Here is a 23,476-nt window from a genome sequence, read left to right as displayed (position 1 = left end):
TCCAATGGCTTGATTTCCAATCATCAATTTGGTTTCAGACCAGGTCACTCTACCCTGGATATGCTGCTACTGCTCTCCCATCAATGGATGGAGGTCCTCAATGCCAGACAGGAAATCCGAGCCGTATCCCTGGACATATCACGTGCTTTTGACACAGTCTGGCACCCTGCCCTACTCACCAAACTCTCTTCCCATGGTATTCAAGGCCATCTCCACTCATGGCTCGCAGACTTCCTCTCCTGTCGCAGTCAACGTGTGGCCCTAAATGGAGTTCTTTCATCCCCTCTTCCTGTGCAGGCTGGAGTTCCTCAAGGTAGCGTTCTGGGCCCTGTTCTTTTTCTGGTTTTCATCAATGACCTCTCGGACTCTCTGGAAAATCCTCTATTTCTCTTTGCCGATGACTCCACCCTCTGCCGTACCATCTGTCATCCCTCAGACCGGCAAGCAGCAGCTTCTTCGCTCACTGCAGATCTGGATAAAATCACAAACTGGTCCAACACGTGGAACATGTCTTTCAATCCAGACAAATCTCACACTCTCACTATGTCTCTTCGAAAGGACCGTTTACAAAACCCCCCCACCCACTTTCTCAACAATCCTCTGGAAGAAGTCTTTTCTTTCAAGCTTCTGGGTCTCACTATCTGCCATGACCTTTCCTGGGAAAGTCACATTTCCAACCTTGCCTCAAAAGCCAGTCGCCGACTGGGAATCCTCCGTCGTGCAAAGTCCTTCCTCGGCCCTCTTGAGCTCCTGACTACTTACAAAGCTTTTGTCCGTAGCCTGATGGAGTACTGCTCTCCCCTCTGGGCTGGTGCTCCTGCCTCCCACCTTTCTCGACTTCACGCTGTCGAAACCAGGGCTTTTAAGATCATTGGCATCTCCCGCAATGAAGCTGAGTCTTTGGGCCTCTCACTCAATCACCGCAGGTTGGTCGGTGGTCTTTCTGTCTTCTACCGACTCCTCTCCAGCCTTGCCCCCCTGCTCTCTCTGCGATTTGTCCCAACCACATTTCCACAGGGCGCTCAAGGTCCGCCAACAACCCCCTTCTGGTAAAACTACCAAAATCACGAATCACTGCTCATCTTCACTCTTTCATTCCTCTTTTTTCCCGCCTTTGGAATAAACTTCCTCACTCTATTCTTTCCCATTCTTCCCTCCAGGCTTTCAAAACAGCTGTTCACCACCACCTCTTATCTTCCCCCATCCAAATCCTCGATCTTTTCTACCCCCGATAATCCACCCAAGCCCACTTCCTTCAATTCTCCTGCTTTCCTTCCTGAAAGTCCCTGTAATGTCCATCTTCTCCTCGCCATGTTCCCCGTCCCATCCCCATCCCTCTCCCTTCCACAGTTCACCTGTGTCTGTTCCCCAATGTTTTGTCCCTTCCACTCCCACCCCTCTTGTCTCATGCCTCCTTGCTGTGAGTTGTGTGTTAGCTCTCATACGAGCCTCGACCAAGGTATACAAAAAAAAAAAAAAAAAAAAAAATACTTTGAATAATTAAGTGTAAAAGTAAATGGAGAAGAAATGACTACCTGGGTCACAAACTCTGCATTGCTTGCACATTGTCTCCTTATTCGGTTTGTCCATGTATGATGTTCCCATTTCACAAGGGAAACAGAGAGGGTTACTTCCAGCTTCGAAACAAGGCTTAAACATGTGCGTTCCTGTCAAATATACAATTAGTTGGAATTATTGTAAAGGTGATGATCATGGAATAACAGTGTAAATGAGATAAAGACTCACCCGACCCACAAAATTCACAGCAAATCCCATTTGGATGAAGGAACTGATTCTGTGGACATCGAGATGGACTTTCCATTCCAAAACATGATCCCTGTAAATCCAAAACAAAACATAATGTTGAATCATTTTGATGATGTATTTGAACAATTAATAATTAATTAGTTATCTGAAAAATTGAATCGCAGGAAATCAAATATCATTCCTTATTATTTTTATTTACTTTCTCATTAAATTGCAGATCCTTCAAAAGTTATATTAATGCTCTTATTGAAGAAAACAGATTCAAGAAAAGAACAATTTTACCTTCATCCACCAAAGGTGGACAGAGGTTATGTTCTCACCCCTATCTGTTTTTTTGTGAACAAAATATCTCAAAAATTTGTGGACGGATTTGGACGAAATTTGGTGGATAGCTTGGGTATGTGACAAGGACGGATTGACTCGATTTTGGTGAAAATCTGAATCTGGATCCAGAACCAAGAATTTTAAAGTGATTTTTCACCATTGAGTGATAAAATGATAAAAAAATGATATCAAAAAATTGACTAGCTTTTTTGACGTGTCTTGTTTGACGTGTTTTGACGCGTCTTTTGACCAAGACGAATATGTCTTGACGTCATACGTTTCACTGTTCCTGTTCCATGTTTAGCCGAGACTCCGAGTGCAAAGCTTTTTAAAGCATGTAGGGTAATTTGAAGATTGTAAACACCTTTATTACTTACGAAATCTAAAGATTTCGTAAGTATATTGATCACTTCCGTTTCTGTTTGTTAACCTCTGCCATCTTCGAAGATGGATGGAGGTTACTGTTTTCACCCCCTTTGTTTGTTTGTTTGTTTGTGAACAGTATTACGGAAAAACTCCTCGACGGATTTTGACGAAACTTGGTGGGGTGGTTCGGTATGGTCCAAGGATCATGCCATTAAATTTTGGACTTGGTCCCCACACCCCAAAAAAAAATGGTTAGAGAAAAAAAAAAATTCTTTTTTGCATTTCTACATGTTTTAAGTGATTTCCACCCCCCTCCCCCCCAAAAAAATATTGTTTGAGAAAAAATTTTTTTTTTGCATTTCTACATGTTTTAAGTGATTTCCAACCCCCCCCCCCCAATTTTTTTTTACCCCCTCCCCAAAAAGGAATTTTTTTGCATTTCTACACGTTTTAAGCGATTTCCAACCCCCCCCAAAAAAAAAATTGTTACCCCCGCCAAAAAAATTTAGACAAATTTTTTTTTTTTTTTTTACATTTCTACATGTTTTAAGTGATTTCCAACCCCCCAAAAAAATTGTTCCCACCCCCCCCCAAAAAGAATTTTTTTTGCATTTCTTCATGTTTAAGTGATTTCCAACCCCCAAAAAAATTGTTAGAAAAAAGCATTTTTTTTTTTTTTGCATTTTACATGTTTTAAGTGATTTCCAACCCCCCCCAAAAAAAAAAATGTTGGAGAAAAGAACTATAACTCTGTCAGCACTGTTGACATCATATTTAATGAATAAGATATAAGGTTCACTTGAGTGACCCAGCAGTATTGGCAGCGGAGGTTTTGCACTCTCCCGGGTGCTCCCCCTCTAGTTTGTTTGTGCGTTTGTTACTTACGAAATCTAAAGATTTCGTAAGTATATTGATGACTTCCATCCTGTGTTTGTTTGTAGGCACGATAACTCGAGAACGGAAGAAGCTACCAATGTCAAATTACATCACATGATTCAGGAGGGTGATGGGGAGCGCTGATTAGATTTTGGTCAAAATCGGTCAAAGGTCAAGGTCACAGTGAGGTCAAACATAATTCCGTAAATTCATGTGGAGAAATGGAGTATTTTTGCTTCGCTCGACGTTACGCGTTCGTTTTAGCTTCGATTTTAATTTTGTCTTCGGTTTTTGCGATTGCTTAAAACTCGGTTGTCGAAATTCTGGTAAAAATCGGATGTTTTGGAGACGTTTTAAGATTGTATAAAAAATATTTCACTCGACGCGTCACGGGTCGTCACGTGATGCAGTGCGCTCGAGCAGACGCGTCGTTGAGTCACGTAAAGGTTTTCCGTGTGCGCGCTGACGGTGTTTTCGATAAAGATGGTGTTTAAAAGTCTTTTTTTTATCCCAATAAAGGTTATCGTCGCATGCCTGACTCGCTGAGCCGTTGGATTATGTAAATATTGTTGGTGGATGGTCGAATATTACGGTTTTGTGACTTTGATAAAATAATATTAAATAATTGCGTGGAGAAATGGAGATTTTTGCTTCGGTCGACGTTACGATTTTTGATGGTTTGGTACAGAATCATCGTAGAAACTTCTGGTTTGCGTCGCTACCTTCTCTAGAGACAGCTTTTATTATACAAGGTCAGAGGTCAAGTTGACAATTTCGTAAGTTGCAGTCTATGACTGCTTGTTTTATTTGTTGGTCATGCACCGGGTTGTTTTTTTCATACGGTTTTTTTTTCGGTATACAGGTATATTCAGGATTCCAATACCGGTATATCGATATGAAAAATTATCTTGATACAACCAGTATATCGATTTATCGCTGGACCCTAGCATATGGATGATGTTCATGTATAATACATTGTGGTTATATACATGGGATCATTCAATTGTATTGGGCCATGGACAAACACCCAGGCCTAATGCTTGAGGCCTGCCAATCTGTGATTCCTCATGCAATGGCAGTGCATGATTTATTTTGGTGGAATCAGGCCAGCTGGCCAGCCAATGGATGTAAAGCTGTAGGGTGGAGTCAGGGCAAATGAACCCTGACCCATGTGCAATATGTGATATTTTCTATGTTTAAAAAGGGCATAACTCTGTGAAATATACCATCAGATATGGGGAATCCCCCGCCATTGAATTAAAAAGGTCATACATATTCCAGTTAATGAGGGAGGTGAATTGGAAACACGACACCATTTGGTCATCATCTCGAAAAAGTTCCCCAGGGGTGAGGAACGTAGTAACCAAAAATAATTGAAATCAGATAAGCGGTTTTCCATTTATTACAAAAAACTTTTTTTTTAAGATGGCCGCCCCAGTCGGCCATCTTGGATCCGGCCACGCCCAAAATCAATTGTGTTCTTCCTTTTCAGGTGGTACATGTGTGACTCAAATTTCAAATCGATATGGCGAAAAAAATTGTTTTCAAGATGGCCGCCCCAGTCGGCCATCTTGGATCTGGCAATGCCCAAAATCAATAGGGTTCTTCCTTTTCATGTGGTACATGTGTGACCCAAATTTCAAATCAATGTGGGGAACAGTTTATGAGTTATCACATTCAAAGCTATAAATGTTGATGCCCAGCCAGCCAGAAGGACGGACCGCCACAGTCGGCCATCTTGGATGCGGCCAGGCCCAAAATCAATAGGGTTATTCCTTTTCAGGTGGTACATGTGTGACCCAAATTTCAAATCGATATGGCAAAAAAACATTTTTTTCAAGATGGCAGACTGGGGCGGCCATCTTGGATCCAGCCACACCCAAAATCAATGGGGTTCTTCCTTTTCCGGTGGTACATGTGTGACCCAAATTTCAAATCGATATGGCGAACAGTTTATGAGTGATCACACCCACAGCTATAAATGTTGACGCCCAGCCAGCCGGAAGACCACCCCAGTCGGCCATCTTGGATTCACCCATGCCCAAAATCAATAGAGTTCTTCCTTTTCATGTGGTACATGTGTGACCCAAATTTCAAATCAATATGGGGAACAGTTTATGAGTTATCACATTCAAAGCTATAAATGTTGATGCCCAGCCAGCCGGAAGGACGGACCGCCACAGTCGGCCATCTTGGATGCGGCCAGGCCCAAAATCAATAGGGTTATTCCTTTTCAGGTGGTACATGTGTGACCCAAATTTCAAATCGATATGGCAAAAAAACATTTTTTTCAAGATGGCAGACTGGGGCGGCCATCTTGGATCCAGCCACACCCAAAATCAATGGGGTTCTTCCTTTTCCGGTGGTACATGTGTGACCCAAATTTCAAATCGATATGGCGAACAGTTTATGAGTGATCACACCCACAGCTATAAATGTTGACGCCCAGCCAGCCGGAAGACCACCCCAGTCGGCCATCTTGGATTCACCCATGCCCAAAATCAATAGAGTTCTTCCTTTTCAGGTGGTACATGTGTTACCCAAATTTCAAATCGATATGGCGAACAGTTTATGAGTTATCGCACTCACAGCTATAAATGTTGACGCCCAGCCAGCCGGACGGACGGACTTACCGCCCCAGTCAGCCATCTTGAATGCGGCCACGCCCAAAATAAATAGGGTTATTCCTTTTCAGGTGGTCCATCTGTGACCCAAATTTCAAATCGATATGGCGAAAAAACATTTTTTTCAAGATGGCCGCCCCAGTCGGCCATCTTGGATCTGGCCACGCCCAGAATCAACAGGGTTCTTCCTTTCAAGTGGTACATGTGTGACCCAAATTTCAAATCGATATGGCGAATAGTTAATTATCGTACTCAGAGCTATAAATGTTGACGCCCAGCCAGCCGGAAGGACGGACGACCCGGGTGACAACAATATCCTCCTTCCGCCACGATAACCCTAACTTATCATAGTAAAGCCATGTACCAAGTTTCAGTTGAATATGTTAGAGGGTATGAGAAAAAGTCAGAAAAACCACATGTGGGATGGACAGACAGATGGAGAGCAAACCGATATTCACCTACTGTGAAACCGGGAGGGGATTAATGAAGGAGATAAAAGTCAAGAACGATGGAAAATAAACCTATTATCAAACTAGAGGGGGAGCACCCGGGAGAGTGCAAAACCTCCGCCGCCAATACTGCTGGGTCACTCAAGTGAACCTTATATCTTATTCATTAAATATGATGTCAACAGTGCTGACAGTTATAGTTTTTTTCTCCAACATTTTGGGGGGTGTGGGGGTGGTTAGAAATCACTTAAAACATGCAGAAATGCCAAAAAAAGAAATCGAAATTTTGTTGAAAAAAAAGTTGCAAAAATTTTTTTTTCTCTAACAAATTTTTTTTGGGGGGGGGTGGAGGTTGGAAATCACTTAAAATATGTAGAAATGCAAAAAAAAAATTTTTTCTCTAAATTTTTGTTGGGGGGGTTGGAAATCACTTAAAACATGTAGAAATGCAAAAATATATATTTTATTTCTCTAAATTATTTGGGGGGGGAGGCGGGGGGGACCGAGTCCAAAATTTAATGGCATGATCCTTGGACCATACCTCACCCCCCCCCCCACCAAGTTTCGTCAAAATCCGTCGAGGAGTTTTTCCTTAATACTCTTCACAAACAAACAAACAAAAACAAACAGAAAGGGGTGAAAACAGTAACCTCCATCCATCTTCAAAGATGGCGGAGGTTAATAAGCATAGGTACTGGGGCGACTTAGATGATCAATTGTGCACTTTCCCTTAAAAGCATGAAACTTGGCACATGGTTGGAGAAATACAATACAAAGATTTTTAGTCCAGCGGCCACCGGAAATTGCACCCCGTATGGTGGCCATCTTGAATTTCAAAATGGCCACCAGTGTGTACCTGTTTTGTTAAATATCTCCTTAACTAGTACAGATATTGAGACAGTTGAACCGCCTATACCTACATTTTACGGCTCAAGGAAGCCAATGGTGACATAAAATGTTTGAAAATTGTGGCTGCCATCTTGAAATCCAATATGGTCGCCATTGACAAACTATTTTGCTCAATATCTCATTAAGTACTAAAGATATCAATACAGTTTTAACGCTTATACCTACGTTTTAGGGGTCTAAGAATCCAATGATGAGATTGAATATGTGGCAGCTATCTTATAATCCAAGATAGCCACCATCCAAAGGCTAACATAAACTATCAGTTAGCACAATATGTGAAGGAATGAACCATCAAGAAAACATCACAAGCAGTTGGCAAAAAACCACAGTTACCGTCACTTGACTTTTCTAGTCTCTGTTGCATTCCCCATCACAAGAACAAAGTGACATGCATGGAAGTGCAGACTTCTTACACCTGCAGCAATCAGTGCATCCTTTGTGCATCCACACTGGATAAGTTCATTGCAGATCTTTGCGGCTTCCGGTAATGTTGTCCAAATCGGTTTAAACTGACCATCGGATGTTTCTTCCCAACCCCACTCACTTGGACATGGGAGCTCAGGCTGTGCATGTAATGCCTGCCCCCAGCATAATACTCCTTGGTACACTGTACACCTAACATGCTGCACCAGAGCATGATGTGTTGGCGGAATTGATTCCAGAGGTCTGCCTTTCTTTGCAAACAGTTTCTTTCGTGCTGTATTAATGTCACTACAGGTACTTGTGCGATCATACATCAAAATGACAAATCTTGTAATAATAGTCATACAGGACTCAGTTATATCTGTTTGTTCATGGTTGACTTCACATAGTGCATCTGTGAGCTTTGGGAACGACTCCCATACAGCCCATGCAGTTCGCTTACCACGCCCAGCAAACGCTGACACAGTGTCACATCCTGTCAATGCATGAAACATGGGGAGGGCCTTAGACTTCTCAGGGCCGAGAGCAGTGGCTATGTCGTGTGCAGGGAGGATTCGCAAGCTCTTCCCTGTTCCAAAGGCTAACCATATCTTCACAGAAAGTCTCTGAGTTGCCATAACTAAAAGTACGACAACATCAATATCAACGGATCGGATTAGGATCCATGTCACTGTCCTGTTGACACACCTTTGCTAAGGCATGTCCAATGTACTCATCAAACATTAGCAAAATGTCTCAGGTCAGGTCAGGTATGGGAGCATGTGCCAGAACAGCGCGTCGCTGCGTCCACTTTCCGCCGGTACTCCAGGGGCCTCCGTCTGGCCATCCCCCAGGCAGATGCCAGGCCCATCCCCATCTCCTTGAGATGGTCAACCTGCTGCAACCATGAGGCACGTGGTCGGCCCACTGGCCTCCTCCACTCATGAGACTCCCTCGCTGAGAGAATCTGGTGAGCAGGATCAGCGCAGGAAAACGAGCCACATGTCCATACAGCCGCAGCTGACGCTCACGGACTATGCAGGTAACAAATCTCATCCGAGTCTCTCTCAGCAACCGCTCGTTGGACACAAAATCCGACCAGCGATAGCCAAGGATTCTCCGAAGAGACCTGGTACCAAAGGAATTAAGTCTCCGTCTCAGATCCTTGGTCAAAGTCCAAGTCTCGCACCCATAGAGCAAGACTGGAAGTACCAAGGACCTGAAGACTCGGACTTTCGTCCTCCCGCACAGGTACCGGCAGCGCCACACCCCATGATCCAGTGAATCCATGACTCCCCAGGCCCGACCCAGACGTCTATTGACCTCCGGCTCACAACCTGCGGAGACATGAATATCACTGCCAAGGTAAGTGAATCTATCCACGACCTCAACATCCTCACCACAAACAGACACAGACAGGACAGCAGCATCCAAGATGTCACCGAAAGCCTGGATCTTTGTTTTGACCCAAGAAATCCGTAATCCCAACGGCTCCGACTCCTCATTCAGCACCTCGAGGGCCCCCAAGAGGATGTCTAAAGTCTCCGCAAAGATGACTGCATCATCTGCAAAATCAAGGTCTGAGATCTTGACATTGCCAAACGATGCACCGCAACTTGATCTCTCCGACATCACCCCCAAAATCCAGTCCATACAAGTGCTGAAAAGTGTGGGGGCAAGTACACACCCCTGACGAACTCCAGTAACAACTGGAAATAAGTCAGAGATGGTACCACCACACTTCACAGCACTCTCAGTACCAGAGTAGAGTTCAGACATCAGATCGATCAGTTTTGGTGGCACCCCACGAAGACCAAGAATCCTCCAGAGGACATCCCGATTCACTGAATCGAACGCTTTACAGAGATCAACATAGGCTGCAAGCAGCCCCTGCCGAAACTCGTCTGCGTTCGGTGAGGACACGAAGTGCAAGGATACGGTCAATCGTTGACCTCTTTGGTGTAAAGCCTGACTGCTCTGGACGCTGGTGCTCAAGCAGATGGTGGCGAACCCTATCAAGAATTATCCGAGCAAAGACCTTGCCCGGCACTGAGAGCAGCGTCACCCCTCGGTAGTTGTTGCAGTCTTGGCGATCACCCTTCCCTTTCCAGAGAGGGACAACAAGGCCCCCTCTTCCAGTCAGTTGGGATGATGCCTGTGTTCCAGGCAGAGCACAAAACTGCATGCAACGACGCGAGTGCAGCATTTCCACCAGCCTTGAGAAGTTCGGCATGGATGCCACAGATCCCTGGAGCTTTGCCCCATTTCAACTGGTTCACCGCAGCCCGTGTTTCCACAAGCGATGGTGGACCACAGTTGATTCGAGGGTCAGCAACAGGGATTGTAACACCCTTGACGTCCAACTCGACAGCTGGGGGATCAGCCTGGTACAACCGCTCAAAGTAACCGGCCCAGCGGGCCTTCACTTCAGACTCCTCTGTCAAGAGCCTACCACTCTCTGCCTCGAACTGCAGTGCTCCGAGGGATGGGCTTGATGAACGTAATGCGCGAATTCCCCTGTAAGCGGGACGAGAATCACCTGTCCACAGGTGATGCTCTACCCCTCACAGATTCCTCGCACATAGGCCTCCTTGTCCACCCTCAGTGCACGTACAGTTTTACGCCTCAGCTCCCTGAACAGCTCAGCTCTGCCATTCAGCCTGGCCCCTGCGACTCTGGTCAATGGTATCCAGTGTCCCTTGAGAGACAAAATTCTTCTTTGCCCTGCGGTGAACTCCAAGGCATCCACCGGCAACATCAAGGACGGTGGTCTTGAAGGTGCTCCACAACTCTTCAGGACCCCCAAAGCACCCAGACCCCCCAAGTGTCCACTCAGCCTGTTCGCAAACTCCTCAGCTACTCTCTCATCCCTGAGCTTGGCAACATCCAGCCTAGGCTGGGATGGTACCATTCTCCAGGATTTAAGGTGCAGCTTTAGAGTTGCTACAACAAGCCTGTGGTCAGTATTGAGGAACTGAGCACTCCGGTAGACCCTGCAGTTCTGGATCATCCTCCAACGACCGTCAATGAGGACATGGTCAATCTCCTTTGCCACACCGCCAGCGTTGGAATACCAAGTCCAGCGATGAGCTTGCGGGCGCTGAAACCATGAACCAGCCACCCTAAGTCCATTACTTCTTGCAAAGTCAAGGAACTTAGTGCTATTCTGGTTCATAGTTCCTGACCCATGGGGACCAACACACACCTCATAACCATCCCTATCAGTTCCAGTCGATGCATTGAAATCCCCCAAGACTAGAAGTGTATCTCGTCTGGGGGCACTGATCAACCACAGACTCGAGTGTGGCGTAGAATGTGTCCTTCACGGTAAGATCACTCGCCTCAGTCGGAGCATAAATAGAGACCAGGGAAATGACACCTAAGGAGTGACGAATCCTTAATCTCATAATACGCTCGTTGACCGGTGTTACCTCAATTATCATTGGGGTCAGCTTATTGGACACAGCTACAGCAACTCCTTGGGTATGGTAACCATCAGAGCGACCAGACCAATAGTAGGTGTAACCACCCACCATTATCTCGCCGCAATCCGGTCTCCGAACCTCAGAGAGAGCTGCAATCCCGATGTCCAAACGCTTGAGCTCAGATGATAACAGAGACAGGTGATCATCCTCTCTTAGGGATAGGACATTCCAGGCACCCACCCGAAGGGACCGCCTCAGGTTAACCCAAGGAGACCGCCGTCTGGTGGACGACACCTCAGCACCACTCCGACACACTCTCCCGCAATCTGACCCAGGGATGTTACCCCGTGGTTTCCCTGTCTCTGCCCTTTTTATTTGCTCTCATGTCAGGTCTCTGTCCTTTTTCTCTGTCCCTTTTATTTGCTCTCATGTCAGGAAAATGGGCAATAATTCACTGCTTTAGCCTTGTAGATTGTATGCGGCTTTCCTGCTAGATTCCTAGTTGGTCCAGCCTGGAGGAATACAGGTTTGATAGATCAGCAAGCTTAAATACAGGAGCAATGGTGGCTTCCTCCAAAACGGGTTTCCTCAATATATGTCACAAGTTCTGCAAATGCTATGCTACAGAGCATGTTATCGAGATTCTCGGTGCCTTCTTGTTCCGTTTGAACCATGGATGCATGATAATAGAGAGAGGCTAAGCACTTTGCATGGTATTTTGCTTCAAGAGCAACCATATCTCCGCCACCGAGACGTCTCAGCAAGTCATCGTCTTCTAGAAATGCAGCACACTCTCGAACACGTTTGTCTGTTTTGAAAGTAGAAACCTCATGAAGTTTCTCTTTTCCAGATGACCGCCCACAGAAAAAGCAGAGATATTGAGAAATTGATGATGCAGAACTTGAACGAGTGCGCTTAGAAATACCAGATGCATCTTCACCTGCATCATCAGCTGGTATATCTTTAGAACGCTTCCTTGCACGTTCCAGTTTTGTATTGCTGTACGTAAGCCTGCACAACCTATGCTAATGTGCATTATGAGCAATGAAAGCTGCCTCGACACCATGACCTTCCTCCAAATGTGTCAATGTTTATCATTCTAGGCAGCAGACCGAGGTTATTAAACTCAAGGAGATTATCAGCCAATGTTTTGTACCCTGCGAGTGTTGCTTCACCTTGTTCACCTTTTCGTTGACTGGGAAACTGAACCTTTTCAGTGGTGTTCTGTTGACAAAGAATGCAAAGTTCCCACTGAGTAACTCGACCCATTTCAGCATCTGGCTTAGATGGATCCACAAGTTTGATGCGCTTTGCCATCTCCAGTTGCAGATGAATGGGCCTATGTAGGGTTGATCACTTGTGCAGTCACCATAACAATGGATGATGTCCCTGAAATGAGTAGATGCATAACTACTACCAGTTTCATAGTTTGATCAATATTTTAAAGCATCAACAATTTCTTTGTCTATGAAATGTGAGCATAGACATTCAGAGCACAATAGCTGTGGATGGCAGGATTTCAAGATGGCAGCCACAATTTTCAAATATTTTATACCACCGTTGGATTCCTAGACCCCTAAAATGTGGGTATAAGCATTGAAACTGTATTGATATCTTTACTAGTTAGTGAGATATTGAGCAAAATAGCTTGTCAATGGTGGACATCTTGGATTTCAAGATGGCAGCCACAATTTTAAAACATTTAATGTCACCATTGAATTCATAGAGCCCTAAAATGTAGTTATAGGTGTTTCAACTGTCTCGATATCTGTACTAGTTTTGGAGATACTGAACAAAACAGGTAAACAGTGGTGGCCATTTTGAAATCCAAGATGGCCACCATATGGAGTGCAATTTCCGGTGGCCCCTGGACTAAAAATCATTGTATGGTGTTACTCTAACCATGTGCCAAGTTTCAGGCTTTTAAGGGAAAGTGCACAATTGACCTGTTTTTTGGAGCTAAGCCACCCCACGAAGGGGCAACACCTCTGGGCGCTCACCTGGTAGCCGTTAGATAAGATAAACGGGGAACCACTGTTAGGCATGGATGACCCGCAAAACATGTATAGTGGAGAAGAACGTAAATACCTATGGATTCTGTTGTTTTTAATGGCGTGGACAAGCTTTCACAACAACCTACTGGTAGTAGTAGTGAAACCCCATCCCCCGTATAACGCCTGAGACCCCAATTTTTTATGTCGTGAAGAAACTTTGGTACATCACGGGTGATGAAGGTGGTGGTCAAGTTTCATCAAAATCATATGTGTAGTTTCAGAAAAGTTGCAAGTATTTGTGGATGGATGGACAGACGACGTGCCATCCCATAAGCTCCCTGGAACTATGTTCCAGGTGAGATAAAAATGAACTACACCCCGAGCACATTCACAAGTTTCACGTTCACTGGAAAACTGTCCAAGTGAAAAGCAATCGTACAGGTTACAGTTATGAAGAAACCAATCAAATTTCAACCTTAAAGTAACAAAAGTTATCTCCTATCTCTCTGTGAGTGTTGGCTCTTGATGATGAATAAATGAATGATGAAAGTTTTCAAATTATGTGAGGTTCGAATCTGATCCAATCTAGAAATTGAATCGAATCTGAAAAAATTTGAATGAAACATACCGTGATGAAGATAATTAGAAAAGGCAGCCATGATGAATCCATAATGTCTTCCAGGAAACTACTGGTTAAGTGGTGAATAATTCTGCAAAGTTTTTTTCACTCATTTGCAGAGAAAGAGTGGAACACCACCTGTTGTACAAAATGCTTTATGTTAATATTTCCATGAGTATAATTCTCCCAATGATGAACACAATAAATGTGGTTATCAATCAAAATGGGGTGAATTTATGGAAGAGCTGCAGGATGGATCAGTTGGTAACATTCTTGCTATTCAAATATTCTATCTGATCCCAACAGTATCAACATCAACAAATACTACCATTTTGATGTGGTGTCAGAAGGCAGCGCTGCAGCTCCAATCACATTTCACTTTAGATATGGATTAAATATATTGTCCCAATTATTTTCTGGTTATAAACATTAACAATCACTCAAAGCATCTTTCTAAAGATGAGGCTCCTGTGTGCGACAACACGGACTACATTCCCTGCTTGTAAATGTTAAAATGAATGAGATGTGAAGCTATTTATTGGTCTCAGTGGAGTCAGTCCAAAGAAGACAAGTAAAATAATGTGTCATTTTTCTTGTTGGTTGAACATGAAGGGATCAAACCCAGAGTATACATCTAAATGGCAATAAAGAGAGTGAATTGTACGTAAATTGTACCTCCATCGCCTCTCAAGCCGATGGAGGTGCTATTCTGCATTCTAACATTTTAACTCGTATAAATAACGAGGTCCATCTGAAAAAGTAACGGGACTGACTTCACAGAAATTTTATTCCAAAAAATATATTGAAATCACAGCTTGTCCCCTTCAAAATAGTTTCCCTCCAGTCTCACACACCTGTCCATCCTCTTCTTCCACGCTTCGAGGCACCCCCGGAAGGCTTCTTCTGGAATCCACCGGAGCTCCATCGTCATGGCCCTTTTGATGGCCTCCACATCAGAAATCGGGTCCCCTTGATCACCTCCTTGAGCTTGGGGAAAAGGAAAAAAAAAATCACAAGGGGCCAAGCCTGGCGAATACGGGGGTTGCTCCAGAGTTGGCACGTTCCTCTCTGCCAGAAACTGTCAGATGCTCATGGCACTGTGAGCAGGGGAGTTGTCATGGTGGAACACCCAGGCGTTGTTCTCCCACAGATCCCTCCTCTTATCCCAGACTGATCTCATGAGGTGTCGGAGGATCTCCTTGTACACGTATTGATTCACTGTTTGACCCTGTGGTAGAAACTCAAAGTGGACGATGCCCTTGATGTCAAAAAACACGATGAGCATCACCTTGGCCTTCAACCAAGACATCCTTGCTTTCTTTGGTCTTGGTGATGCCGGATTTTTCCACTGACGACTCTGCCGTTTGGTCTCAGGATCGTATTCGAATATCCAAGATTCATCGTCAGTAATGCCTACACCGAGCAGGTCTGGATTGTCCTCAAGGCACTCGATGTCTTGACAGACAGTGACTCTTTGCCGTTTCTGGTCCTCGGACAACAGCTTGGGGACCATCTTTGTGCAAACCTTGCACATTGAGATTTTTAGTGACGATTTTCCAGACAGTGTCCTTGTTGATGGAAAGTTCCTCAGCAATCATCTGCACTACGAGTCGACGATCTGCATGCACCATCTGCTTCATTCGCTCGATGTTGTCCACCGGTCGGCTCCTTGAAGGTCTTCCAGACAGCTGTTCATCTTCAACCTCCTCCCATCCCTCTTTGAACATCTTGTGCCATTAAAATACACATGTACGTGACATCGTTTCTTCCCCGTAGACTTGCTGCAGCATTGCGAAGGATTCAGAAGGTGTTTTGCCAAGCTTGGCAAGAAACTTCAGATTGGCTCTCTGCTCATGACTCAGAGCACGATAACTGAGATGAGACAATGTGTAAAGCACAACCTGTAAAAACAAATCACAAAATGAGCACAGTGAACAATCACCAATCATATACATTGCTGGAACGTTGTGAAAGACTGTGACGCAACCCGTTCATTCAAGTTGTGCAAGTGGAGCACACAGCAGGCTCATTCCCGTTACTTTTTATATGGACCGTGTGTGTGTGTGTGTGTGTGTGTGTGTGTGTGTGTGTGTGTGTGTGTGTGTGTGTGTGTGTGTGTGTGTGTGTGTGTGTATATATATATATATATATATATATATATATATATATATATATATATATATATATATATATATATATATATATATATATATATACATATACATATACATATACATATACATATACATATACATATACATATACATATATATATACATATACATATACATATATATATACATATATACATATATATATACATATATATATACATACATATATATATATATATATATATATATATATGAAAACTGTATATGTATTTAATAAACACTACCTCTGAAGGGTAGAATTTTGTTTTTAAACAGGTTGCTAGGAACCATCTCAGAATCCACCAGAAAATGCAGAATGGTACATACAGAGCAAACCTGCCGGCAAGGCCATGAATATGTCCTCTTACTCAAGTCATTTGTGAACCGTCTGGATGTTTTTTGTGAACCTGAAACCGATGTCATGGTAAGTGGCTCAACCAACTTATTCTTGAGCAATGCACATCTCATGGTAAAACCGATATGGGTGTGGGTCCGGATAAGCACCGTATATGGGAGTCTTTCTCTGGTTTTAGCAATCAACAGGGTCCCTATTATGGAACTTTTACAAGTCATCATTATTTCAAACACAGTATATTCACTTTATCTCCAGGCACTAGAGAAAGGGAAGTTCTCCCTTCCTCCTTCGGGTGAGCAAAATGGGAAGTGCCTTGGAGAGCACAGTCGTGCCGTGGAAATGAGCAAGTAATCTCTCTACGCTACATTTTCCTTAACTCGTATCTACAAGAAGATTCTAGATTATATTTTGAATCACTAAGAAGCATCAGAACAGTAATAAAACAAAGTTTAACGAAATGCAAGCAATAAACAATCTTTAATCAAAAGAAGATATTAAAAGTAAGTTTTAACTGACGAAAAGCTGAAATCTCTATTTCAGCCCTCACACTGTAATTTAGTCTTTAGTTTTCAGGAGATTCGAATCAAAATCCTAAACACTGCCGTCTTCAACTAGATTTGAACAACATCTGACAAAGTTGTGAAAATGTGAGATGGTCCAGCAGCAGAGAGAAACGATGTGTTAGACAAGCTTAATTTGAAAGGGTATTAAGTAAAGAGACAGCAAGAGAAGCAAAGACAAGACCTTGTTCCAGCATTACATAATATGCATACAATATTGTCATGGAAGGTCGCAAAGTTAACAAGAAAGAGCAATCAGAGATTGCAGACCCTCACCAGCACTTGTTCAGTGTGGTGTATTTTGTGTGGCAAATAAGAGGAAAGATTTACAGTACAAAAGGAAAGGTCGTTGATTGCAAATGAAAGGTCTCTCTGGTCTAGTTGTAAATGTGTAAAGGTCAAAGGTCTGAAAAGTTGTAAAATTCAAATGGTCTGAAGGTCTAAAGGTGGAAAGGTGTGAAAAGGTCAAAAAGGGTCTAAAGGGTCGGAATGGTCTTAAGGATATTGAAAGGTCAAAGGGGTCTAAAGAGTGCAAATTAAGGTCTAAAGGGTTGGAATTGTCTGAAGGGGTCGAAAAGGTCTTAAAATGTCAAAAAGGGGTCTAAAGGTCAAATGGTAGAAAGAAGTCTAAGGGTCTTCAGGGTTCTAAAGTGTCGATGAGGTCTTAGGGATCTAAATGGTCTTCTGGGTCTTAAAAGGTGTTTGCGATCTAAAGGGTGTGAGAGGTCCTTTGGGTCTTCCGAGTCATCTGGGTATTTTGGGAGCTTTGGGTCTTATGGATCCTCAGGGTCTTTTGGACCATCAGGGTCTTATGGGTCTGAAGACCATGAAGACCCATAAAGACCCAAAAGACCCAAAAGACCCACATGACCCAGAAAACACAGATGGTCCTTAGGGTCTTATGGGCCATAAAATTGTGACCTATAGGCAACAAACAGACAAACAACAAAGCTGCCATACATAGCATGATACTTGCAAAGTCCATAAAACAAATTTGACCTCAAAAAAATAATTGGTGGTTGAATTCAATGACCAAAATAGGGAACTCCTCTTCAAATCCCTAGTCAATTGGATGAAAATTGACAATTTTAGAAATCTGGCCAATGTTGACCTCAAAAATAATTGGTGGTTGAATTCAGTGACCTGACATGCAAATCCTCTTCAAATTTCAAGTCAATCAGATGAAAATTGAGAATTTTAGAAATATCACCTAAGTTGTTGACATTTGGCATATGTTGCCCTTTTAGTCCATGCTGACCTCAAAAATAATTAGCTGGTTGAATTCAGTGACCTGAAATATAAATCCTCTTCAAATTTTAAGTCAATTGGATGAAAATTGAGTATTTTAGAAATCTCACCTAAGTTGTTGACATTTAGGCTGAGATTGACCTCAAAAATTATTGGTGGTTGACTTCAGGAAGGTATGATAATCCTGTTTAACTTTCAAGTCAATCGGATGAAAAATGACGATAAAAAACATTTGACCACAAGATGACCTTTGACCTCAAAATCGATAGACTTCTCAGTTGAGAGTACCTCTACGACTTGGTAAAGTTTCATGACAATCGGTTTGGAATTGTAAGTGGCGTGTAGGGGATTGACAGACAAGCAAACAAAGACAGAATTTGAACAAAATCGACTGACCAAAAGGGTGCATAAAACGCCCCCAATTTTGCGAAAGTTTGAAAAACATAAAGGCGATAGGACAGATGTGTTCGAATACATGAAAAAAACATTTCTCATTTTTTTTCAGAATTTTCGGTCATCATCTTGGGGGTCCACATCGGGGTCAAAGTTCAGGCGCGCAGCTCCTGCGCATTTTTCAGAATGTGTTATTTTTCACTGTATAGTGATCAAAACTTGTGTCTGGTGGTGAAATAATTCTGACATATCAATGTAGTGCTCCTTTGGTGATATTTGTAACACGGTTGGCTTGTAATTTGTTGGCACAGTTTCCCGGAAAATGTTTTTTTTTCCCGGAGAATTTGACACGTGGCAGATCATGAATGTAAAAGTTTGGATGATTTGGACAGTTTGGACTGTAAAAGTTTGGACAAAGTAACTTGGACTATTGCCTATTAGGCGCTTTGGTATAGACTTCGGAAAGCCTCAATTCCCCAAGGACATTCACTTGACATCTAGCCTATCTGACTTTGTCTCGGTTGATTCTCGTTTTGTGTTCCGAGAACTTGAACTGGACGATTCATTGTTAACGTATGAAGTGAGTGAGTGGGCAACACTTCCAGCCTATTTGGATTCAAAATCTAAAACCAAAGCACTCAATGTAACTAATGATGCAGCTGAACGTCAAATAAAACTCGGAACGGACATTCTCTGTGCAGCTAGGTCTGAAGAACACTTTCAGAATGTGCAACAAGTCACTGAGAATGACAGGAAAGAGAAGCCGAATCTCCGTACCTTGATATGAATACACATAATTCTGGGTAATAAAGCCGTGAATTTGAGAGAACCAAGGCATTTGTTACTATTTTGTTGTTTTCTTCTGGGAAAAATCACCAGTTTCCCACTTCTCCGGCAAATTTCCCGGAAAATTTGATTGGCTCTATATCACAGGAACATCACCAAAGGAGCAGTACATCGATATGTCAGAATTATTTCACCACCAGATACAAGTTTTGATCACTATACAGTGAAAAATAACGCATATTCTGAAAAATGCGCAGGAGCTGCGTGCCTGAACTTTGACACTGATGTTGACCCCCAAGATAATGACCGAAAATTCTGAAAAAAAATTAGAAATGTTTTTCATGTATTCAAACACATCTGTCCTATCGCCGTTATGTTTTTCAAACTTTCGCAAAATAGGGGGCATTTGATGCACCCGACTGACCAATGTATTTGAAAAATCGTCGATTTTCACAAGTGACAAACAGACAGAATAACGCACACGACCACCACCTGATAACTTGAAAAATCTTCGATTTTGCAAGTAATAAATGGACCCAAATGCAATACCTTCTGCAATAAACGTAGAATGAGAGGAGGTATTTCAAAGAGTTTACTGAAGCTAGTAGAAAAAAAAAACTGTAAAGTACAAAATGAATACTTACCCTGTGCAGTCAACGGTTTTGGAGATAGAGAGGTGCAATGTTTCTTTTGGTTTTTTCCAAGATGGCGCCTGTACCACATGACCTATGACATCATGATTATATTAAAATATTCTGCAGGAGAAGGCGAACCTCTGGATAAAATTTCGTGTCCATCAGACCAACAGTTGCTGAGAAAAAAAAAAATTCATTATGATCAGGTAAGTGTTGTACTTGTCGAATGATGACATCATAATGAAGCACCGATGACATCATCATCAACATATCATATTCCCTATTTGGAGAACTTGACAATGAGCCATGTTTCAATTTTTATTTTTATTTTATTTTATTTTTTTACATCGAGTGGTTTGGGAGATAGAGTTGTAACGTTTTTCCAAGATGGCGTCCGTAACATGTGACATATGATGTCATAATTATGATTTAAATTTTTTTCCAGGCGGAGGCACTGCAATGGTAAAAATTTAGTGTCAATCGGACCAACGATTGAATTTAAACAAGTTCGAATTTCGAACATACCCCGTGGGAGTTCATTCGTACAACTCTCAGGTGAGCGATTGGACGGACGACAGATAGTTTTAAAGTTTGGTAAGATTTTCATCGCATCAGAAAGAAACCAGAACACCTCACGAGTGAGGCTCATTTCATATCATCAGTTGCGACATAATTTTGCGTTGGGCATCACCCAGCACATTTAATTTGTTTCTTTATTTACATATCACTTCGAAACTTGTATTAATTATCGTTTTCATGAATGTTCACATAATAACCTGGATCCGTCCTTTCTATCAAAGGACTCTTGCTTTCACGATTGCACGCAAATAAGAATCAATCAACCGATAAATCAATAACCATCATCATATATAGCAGGGGCATCTGTTAGAATATATTTTTTTTTTATATCAACCACTCTTTTTTTAGGTAAATAAATCTTGATATCAAATCCCCGATTGGTGGATGGGTGGTATCAGAAAATCTTCTTACGGGTACCCTTGCATAGCGTTGACAATAGATTGAGGAGGGAAAATAAGCCATTCATTAATCAACAGAATTTGTATTCACTAAGGGAGATCTGTCAGAATATTTGATGATGTATTGGGGTTATAGAAAATTTTCTGATGTCATAATCACGATGATTGGTTGACGGATTGTTGGAGGGTTAACAACCCACACACCCTTGAGGTAGTTGATATCAGAGAATTTTCTCACATATGCTTCCTGTATTTATTTATTGCTTGGTTATTGCATGAATGCGAGTCACTAAGTAAGGAGACTTTTAATCTTTTCGGGACTTTTGAATCAATTTAATAGAGGCCGGAATAGCACTTTGGGCTTAGTTAATATATTGGCAATGGTCTCTAGAATATACCTGTCAAGTTTGGTCCGATTTAGTTAACTAAAAACCGAGAAATAACAATTGTAATAAAATGGGCCAAATGGGTCATTTCTCGTTCCAAAGGGCCATAATCGCACATAATATACCTGTCCAGTTTGGTCCGGTTCTGTTGACGAACAACCGAGAAATAGCAATTTTTAAAAAATGGGCCAAGAGGGCCGTTTGTCGGCCCAAAGGGCCATAATCTAACTTTGGGCTCAGTTAATGCCTGCAGATGACGCGCAAAAATATACGTGTCAAATTTGGTTCAGTTCCGTTCACTAATAACCCAGAAATAATTTTAAGAAAATGGGCCATTCCTCGGCCGGAAGGGCCGCAATCGCACTTTGGGCTCAGTTACTGCCTGCGCATTTGTGTCCAGTATATGCCTTTCAATTTTCATCGAATTATGTTCACGAATAATGGAGAAATAGACGTTCAAATGAACTGTACACAAGAAAAGAGAGCACGAGAGCGGCGCTTAGACCCCGTGGGGTCTTGGGGGTAAAAATGCAGACACGCATATGAGGGGCCGCGAGGAGTGATGTAAGGGACACATCGGCCATTTTGGAGTTTATGCCATAAAGCACTATTTTAACATATATATATATATATATATATATATATATATATATATATATATATATATATATATATATATATATATATACATATATATATATATATATATATATATATAATTCCAGCAATGTCAATGCGTGTGCGTGTGCGTGTGCGTGCGCGTGCGTGTGCGTGTGCGCGTGTGTGCGTCTCTGTGTGTGTGCGTGTGCGTGCGTCTGCTGTTTCTCGACAACCTCTGGTCCGATATAATTGAAAAACTTGCCAGGTATATTGCTGGGGACCTGAGGATGTGCCTTTTCAAGGTTTGATATTAATCGGACAAGTGCTTCCCAAGTTCGGGCCATTTATTTACAAAACCAATGACAGGACACGTTGTTGCGTGGGCGTGGCCGATGGGGAAGGGAAGCTCAGCCGCGTTCCCCATTACGCGTTACAACGTACGGGCTTCCAGAGAGTGATGACCGTGTATTCTAATAATTTCTCATTTTCTTATGCGCATTTATAGATAAACACAATGCCCCAAGCTATGATAGTTTTCATATTAGACGGTGCATAAATTTCGGTAACAGAGTGCTCGTATGCTCTGAACCAGGAAGTAATTTTTTTTTCTCTCTCTCTTCCCTTCTCTTTTTGTTTTTCCTTTCCCCGACATTGCGAAAAGGTAAAATACTTTGGCGCTAATTGAATAATTGGGTATTAAAACTAAATTGCGAATAATATGCAAACTTCCGGGTCACGCACGTACGGGCACACGAGAGTGAAAAAACGGCCTTTGTGGTTGTTGTTTGTTGCTCGCGGTTTGAGTTTTTTTTTTTTTTTAAACGGGCACGTACTAGTATATACAAGACACTCTAAAGCTGATGAATGAAGAAAATATAAGAGGCAGAAAGACAGAGAGAGGTGGAGATAGTGAATCAGGAAGTGTGGTGGATCAGTAAGGATGAAGTGAGGACTGCTATGAAGAGGATGAAAAGTGGAAAGGCGGTTGGCCCAGATGGTATACCAGTGGAGGCATGGAAGTGCTTAGGAGAGATGGCAGTGGGGTTGTTAACCAGATTGTTTAATAAAGTCTTGGAAAGTGAGAGGATGCCGGAGGAGTGGAGATAAAGTGTACAGGTTCCGATTTTCAAGAACAAGGGCGATGTGCAGAGCTGTGGTAATTAACGTTGTTAAGCCACACTAAGAACTTGTGGGAAAGAGTCGTGGAAGCTTGGTTGAGAGGAGAGGTGATGATTTGTGAGCAGCAATATGGGTTTATGCCAGGTAAGAGCAGCACAGATGCGATGTTTGCTTTTAGAATGTTGATGGAGAAGTATAGGGAAGGCCAGAAGGAGTTACATTGTGTGTTTGTGGATTTAGAGAAAGCTTATGATAGGGTGCCAAGAGAGGAGTTGTGGCATTGTATGAGGAAGTCGGGAGTGGTGGAGAAGTATGTGAGGATCGTGCAGGATATGTATGAGGACAGTGTGACAGCGGTGAGATGTGTGGTTGGAATGACGAACCGGTTTAAGGTAAAAGTGGGATTGCACCAACGATCGACTCCGAGCCCTTTCCTGTTTGCAATGGTGATGGACGAGATCAGACTGGAGTCTCCATGGACTATGATGTTCGCGGATGACATCATGATC

General features: G+C 42.6%; 1 protein-coding gene and 1 pseudogene across 6 annotated transcripts in view; both read right to left on the bottom strand.

The window, feature by feature from the left end:
- The window catches only part of LOC147033541 (CD27 antigen-like), a 71,993-nt gene that overhangs the window by 40,868 nt on the left and 7,649 nt on the right, over window positions 1-23,476 (bottom strand). For 3 of the 6 annotated variants that reach the window (XM_085856238.1, XM_085856284.1, XM_085856274.1), the window contains exons 2-6: window positions 19,895-20,061; window positions 14,610-14,742; window positions 13,765-13,893; window positions 1,747-1,837; window positions 1,536-1,667 (exon numbers count right to left, since the gene is read on the bottom strand). In XM_085856238.1, coding sequence (XP_085712364.1) covers window positions 1,536-1,667; window positions 1,747-1,837; window positions 13,765-13,806 — 265 coding nt within the window. In that variant the 5' untranslated portion in view covers window positions 13,807-13,893; window positions 14,610-14,742; window positions 19,895-20,061. The remainder of the gene's footprint in view (window positions 1-1,535; window positions 1,668-1,746; window positions 1,838-13,764; window positions 13,894-14,609; window positions 14,743-19,894; window positions 20,062-23,476) is intronic. The other 3 variants (XM_085856246.1, XM_085856256.1, XM_085856265.1) reach the window with 2 other exon arrangements.
- The window catches only part of LOC147033542 (uncharacterized), a 7,711-nt pseudogene continuing 5,719 nt past the window's right edge, over window positions 21,485-23,476 (bottom strand).

The sequence above is a fragment of the Eptatretus burgeri genome, chromosome 2, assembly GCF_056783735.1.
Source record: "Eptatretus burgeri isolate ZD-2024b chromosome 2, Ebu_testis_v1, whole genome shotgun sequence".
Classification (NCBI taxonomy): domain Eukaryota; kingdom Metazoa; phylum Chordata; class Myxini; order Myxiniformes; family Myxinidae; genus Eptatretus; species Eptatretus burgeri.
The sequence above is the reverse complement of the archived record's forward strand: the minus strand, read 5'-3'. Positions and strand labels throughout refer to the sequence as shown.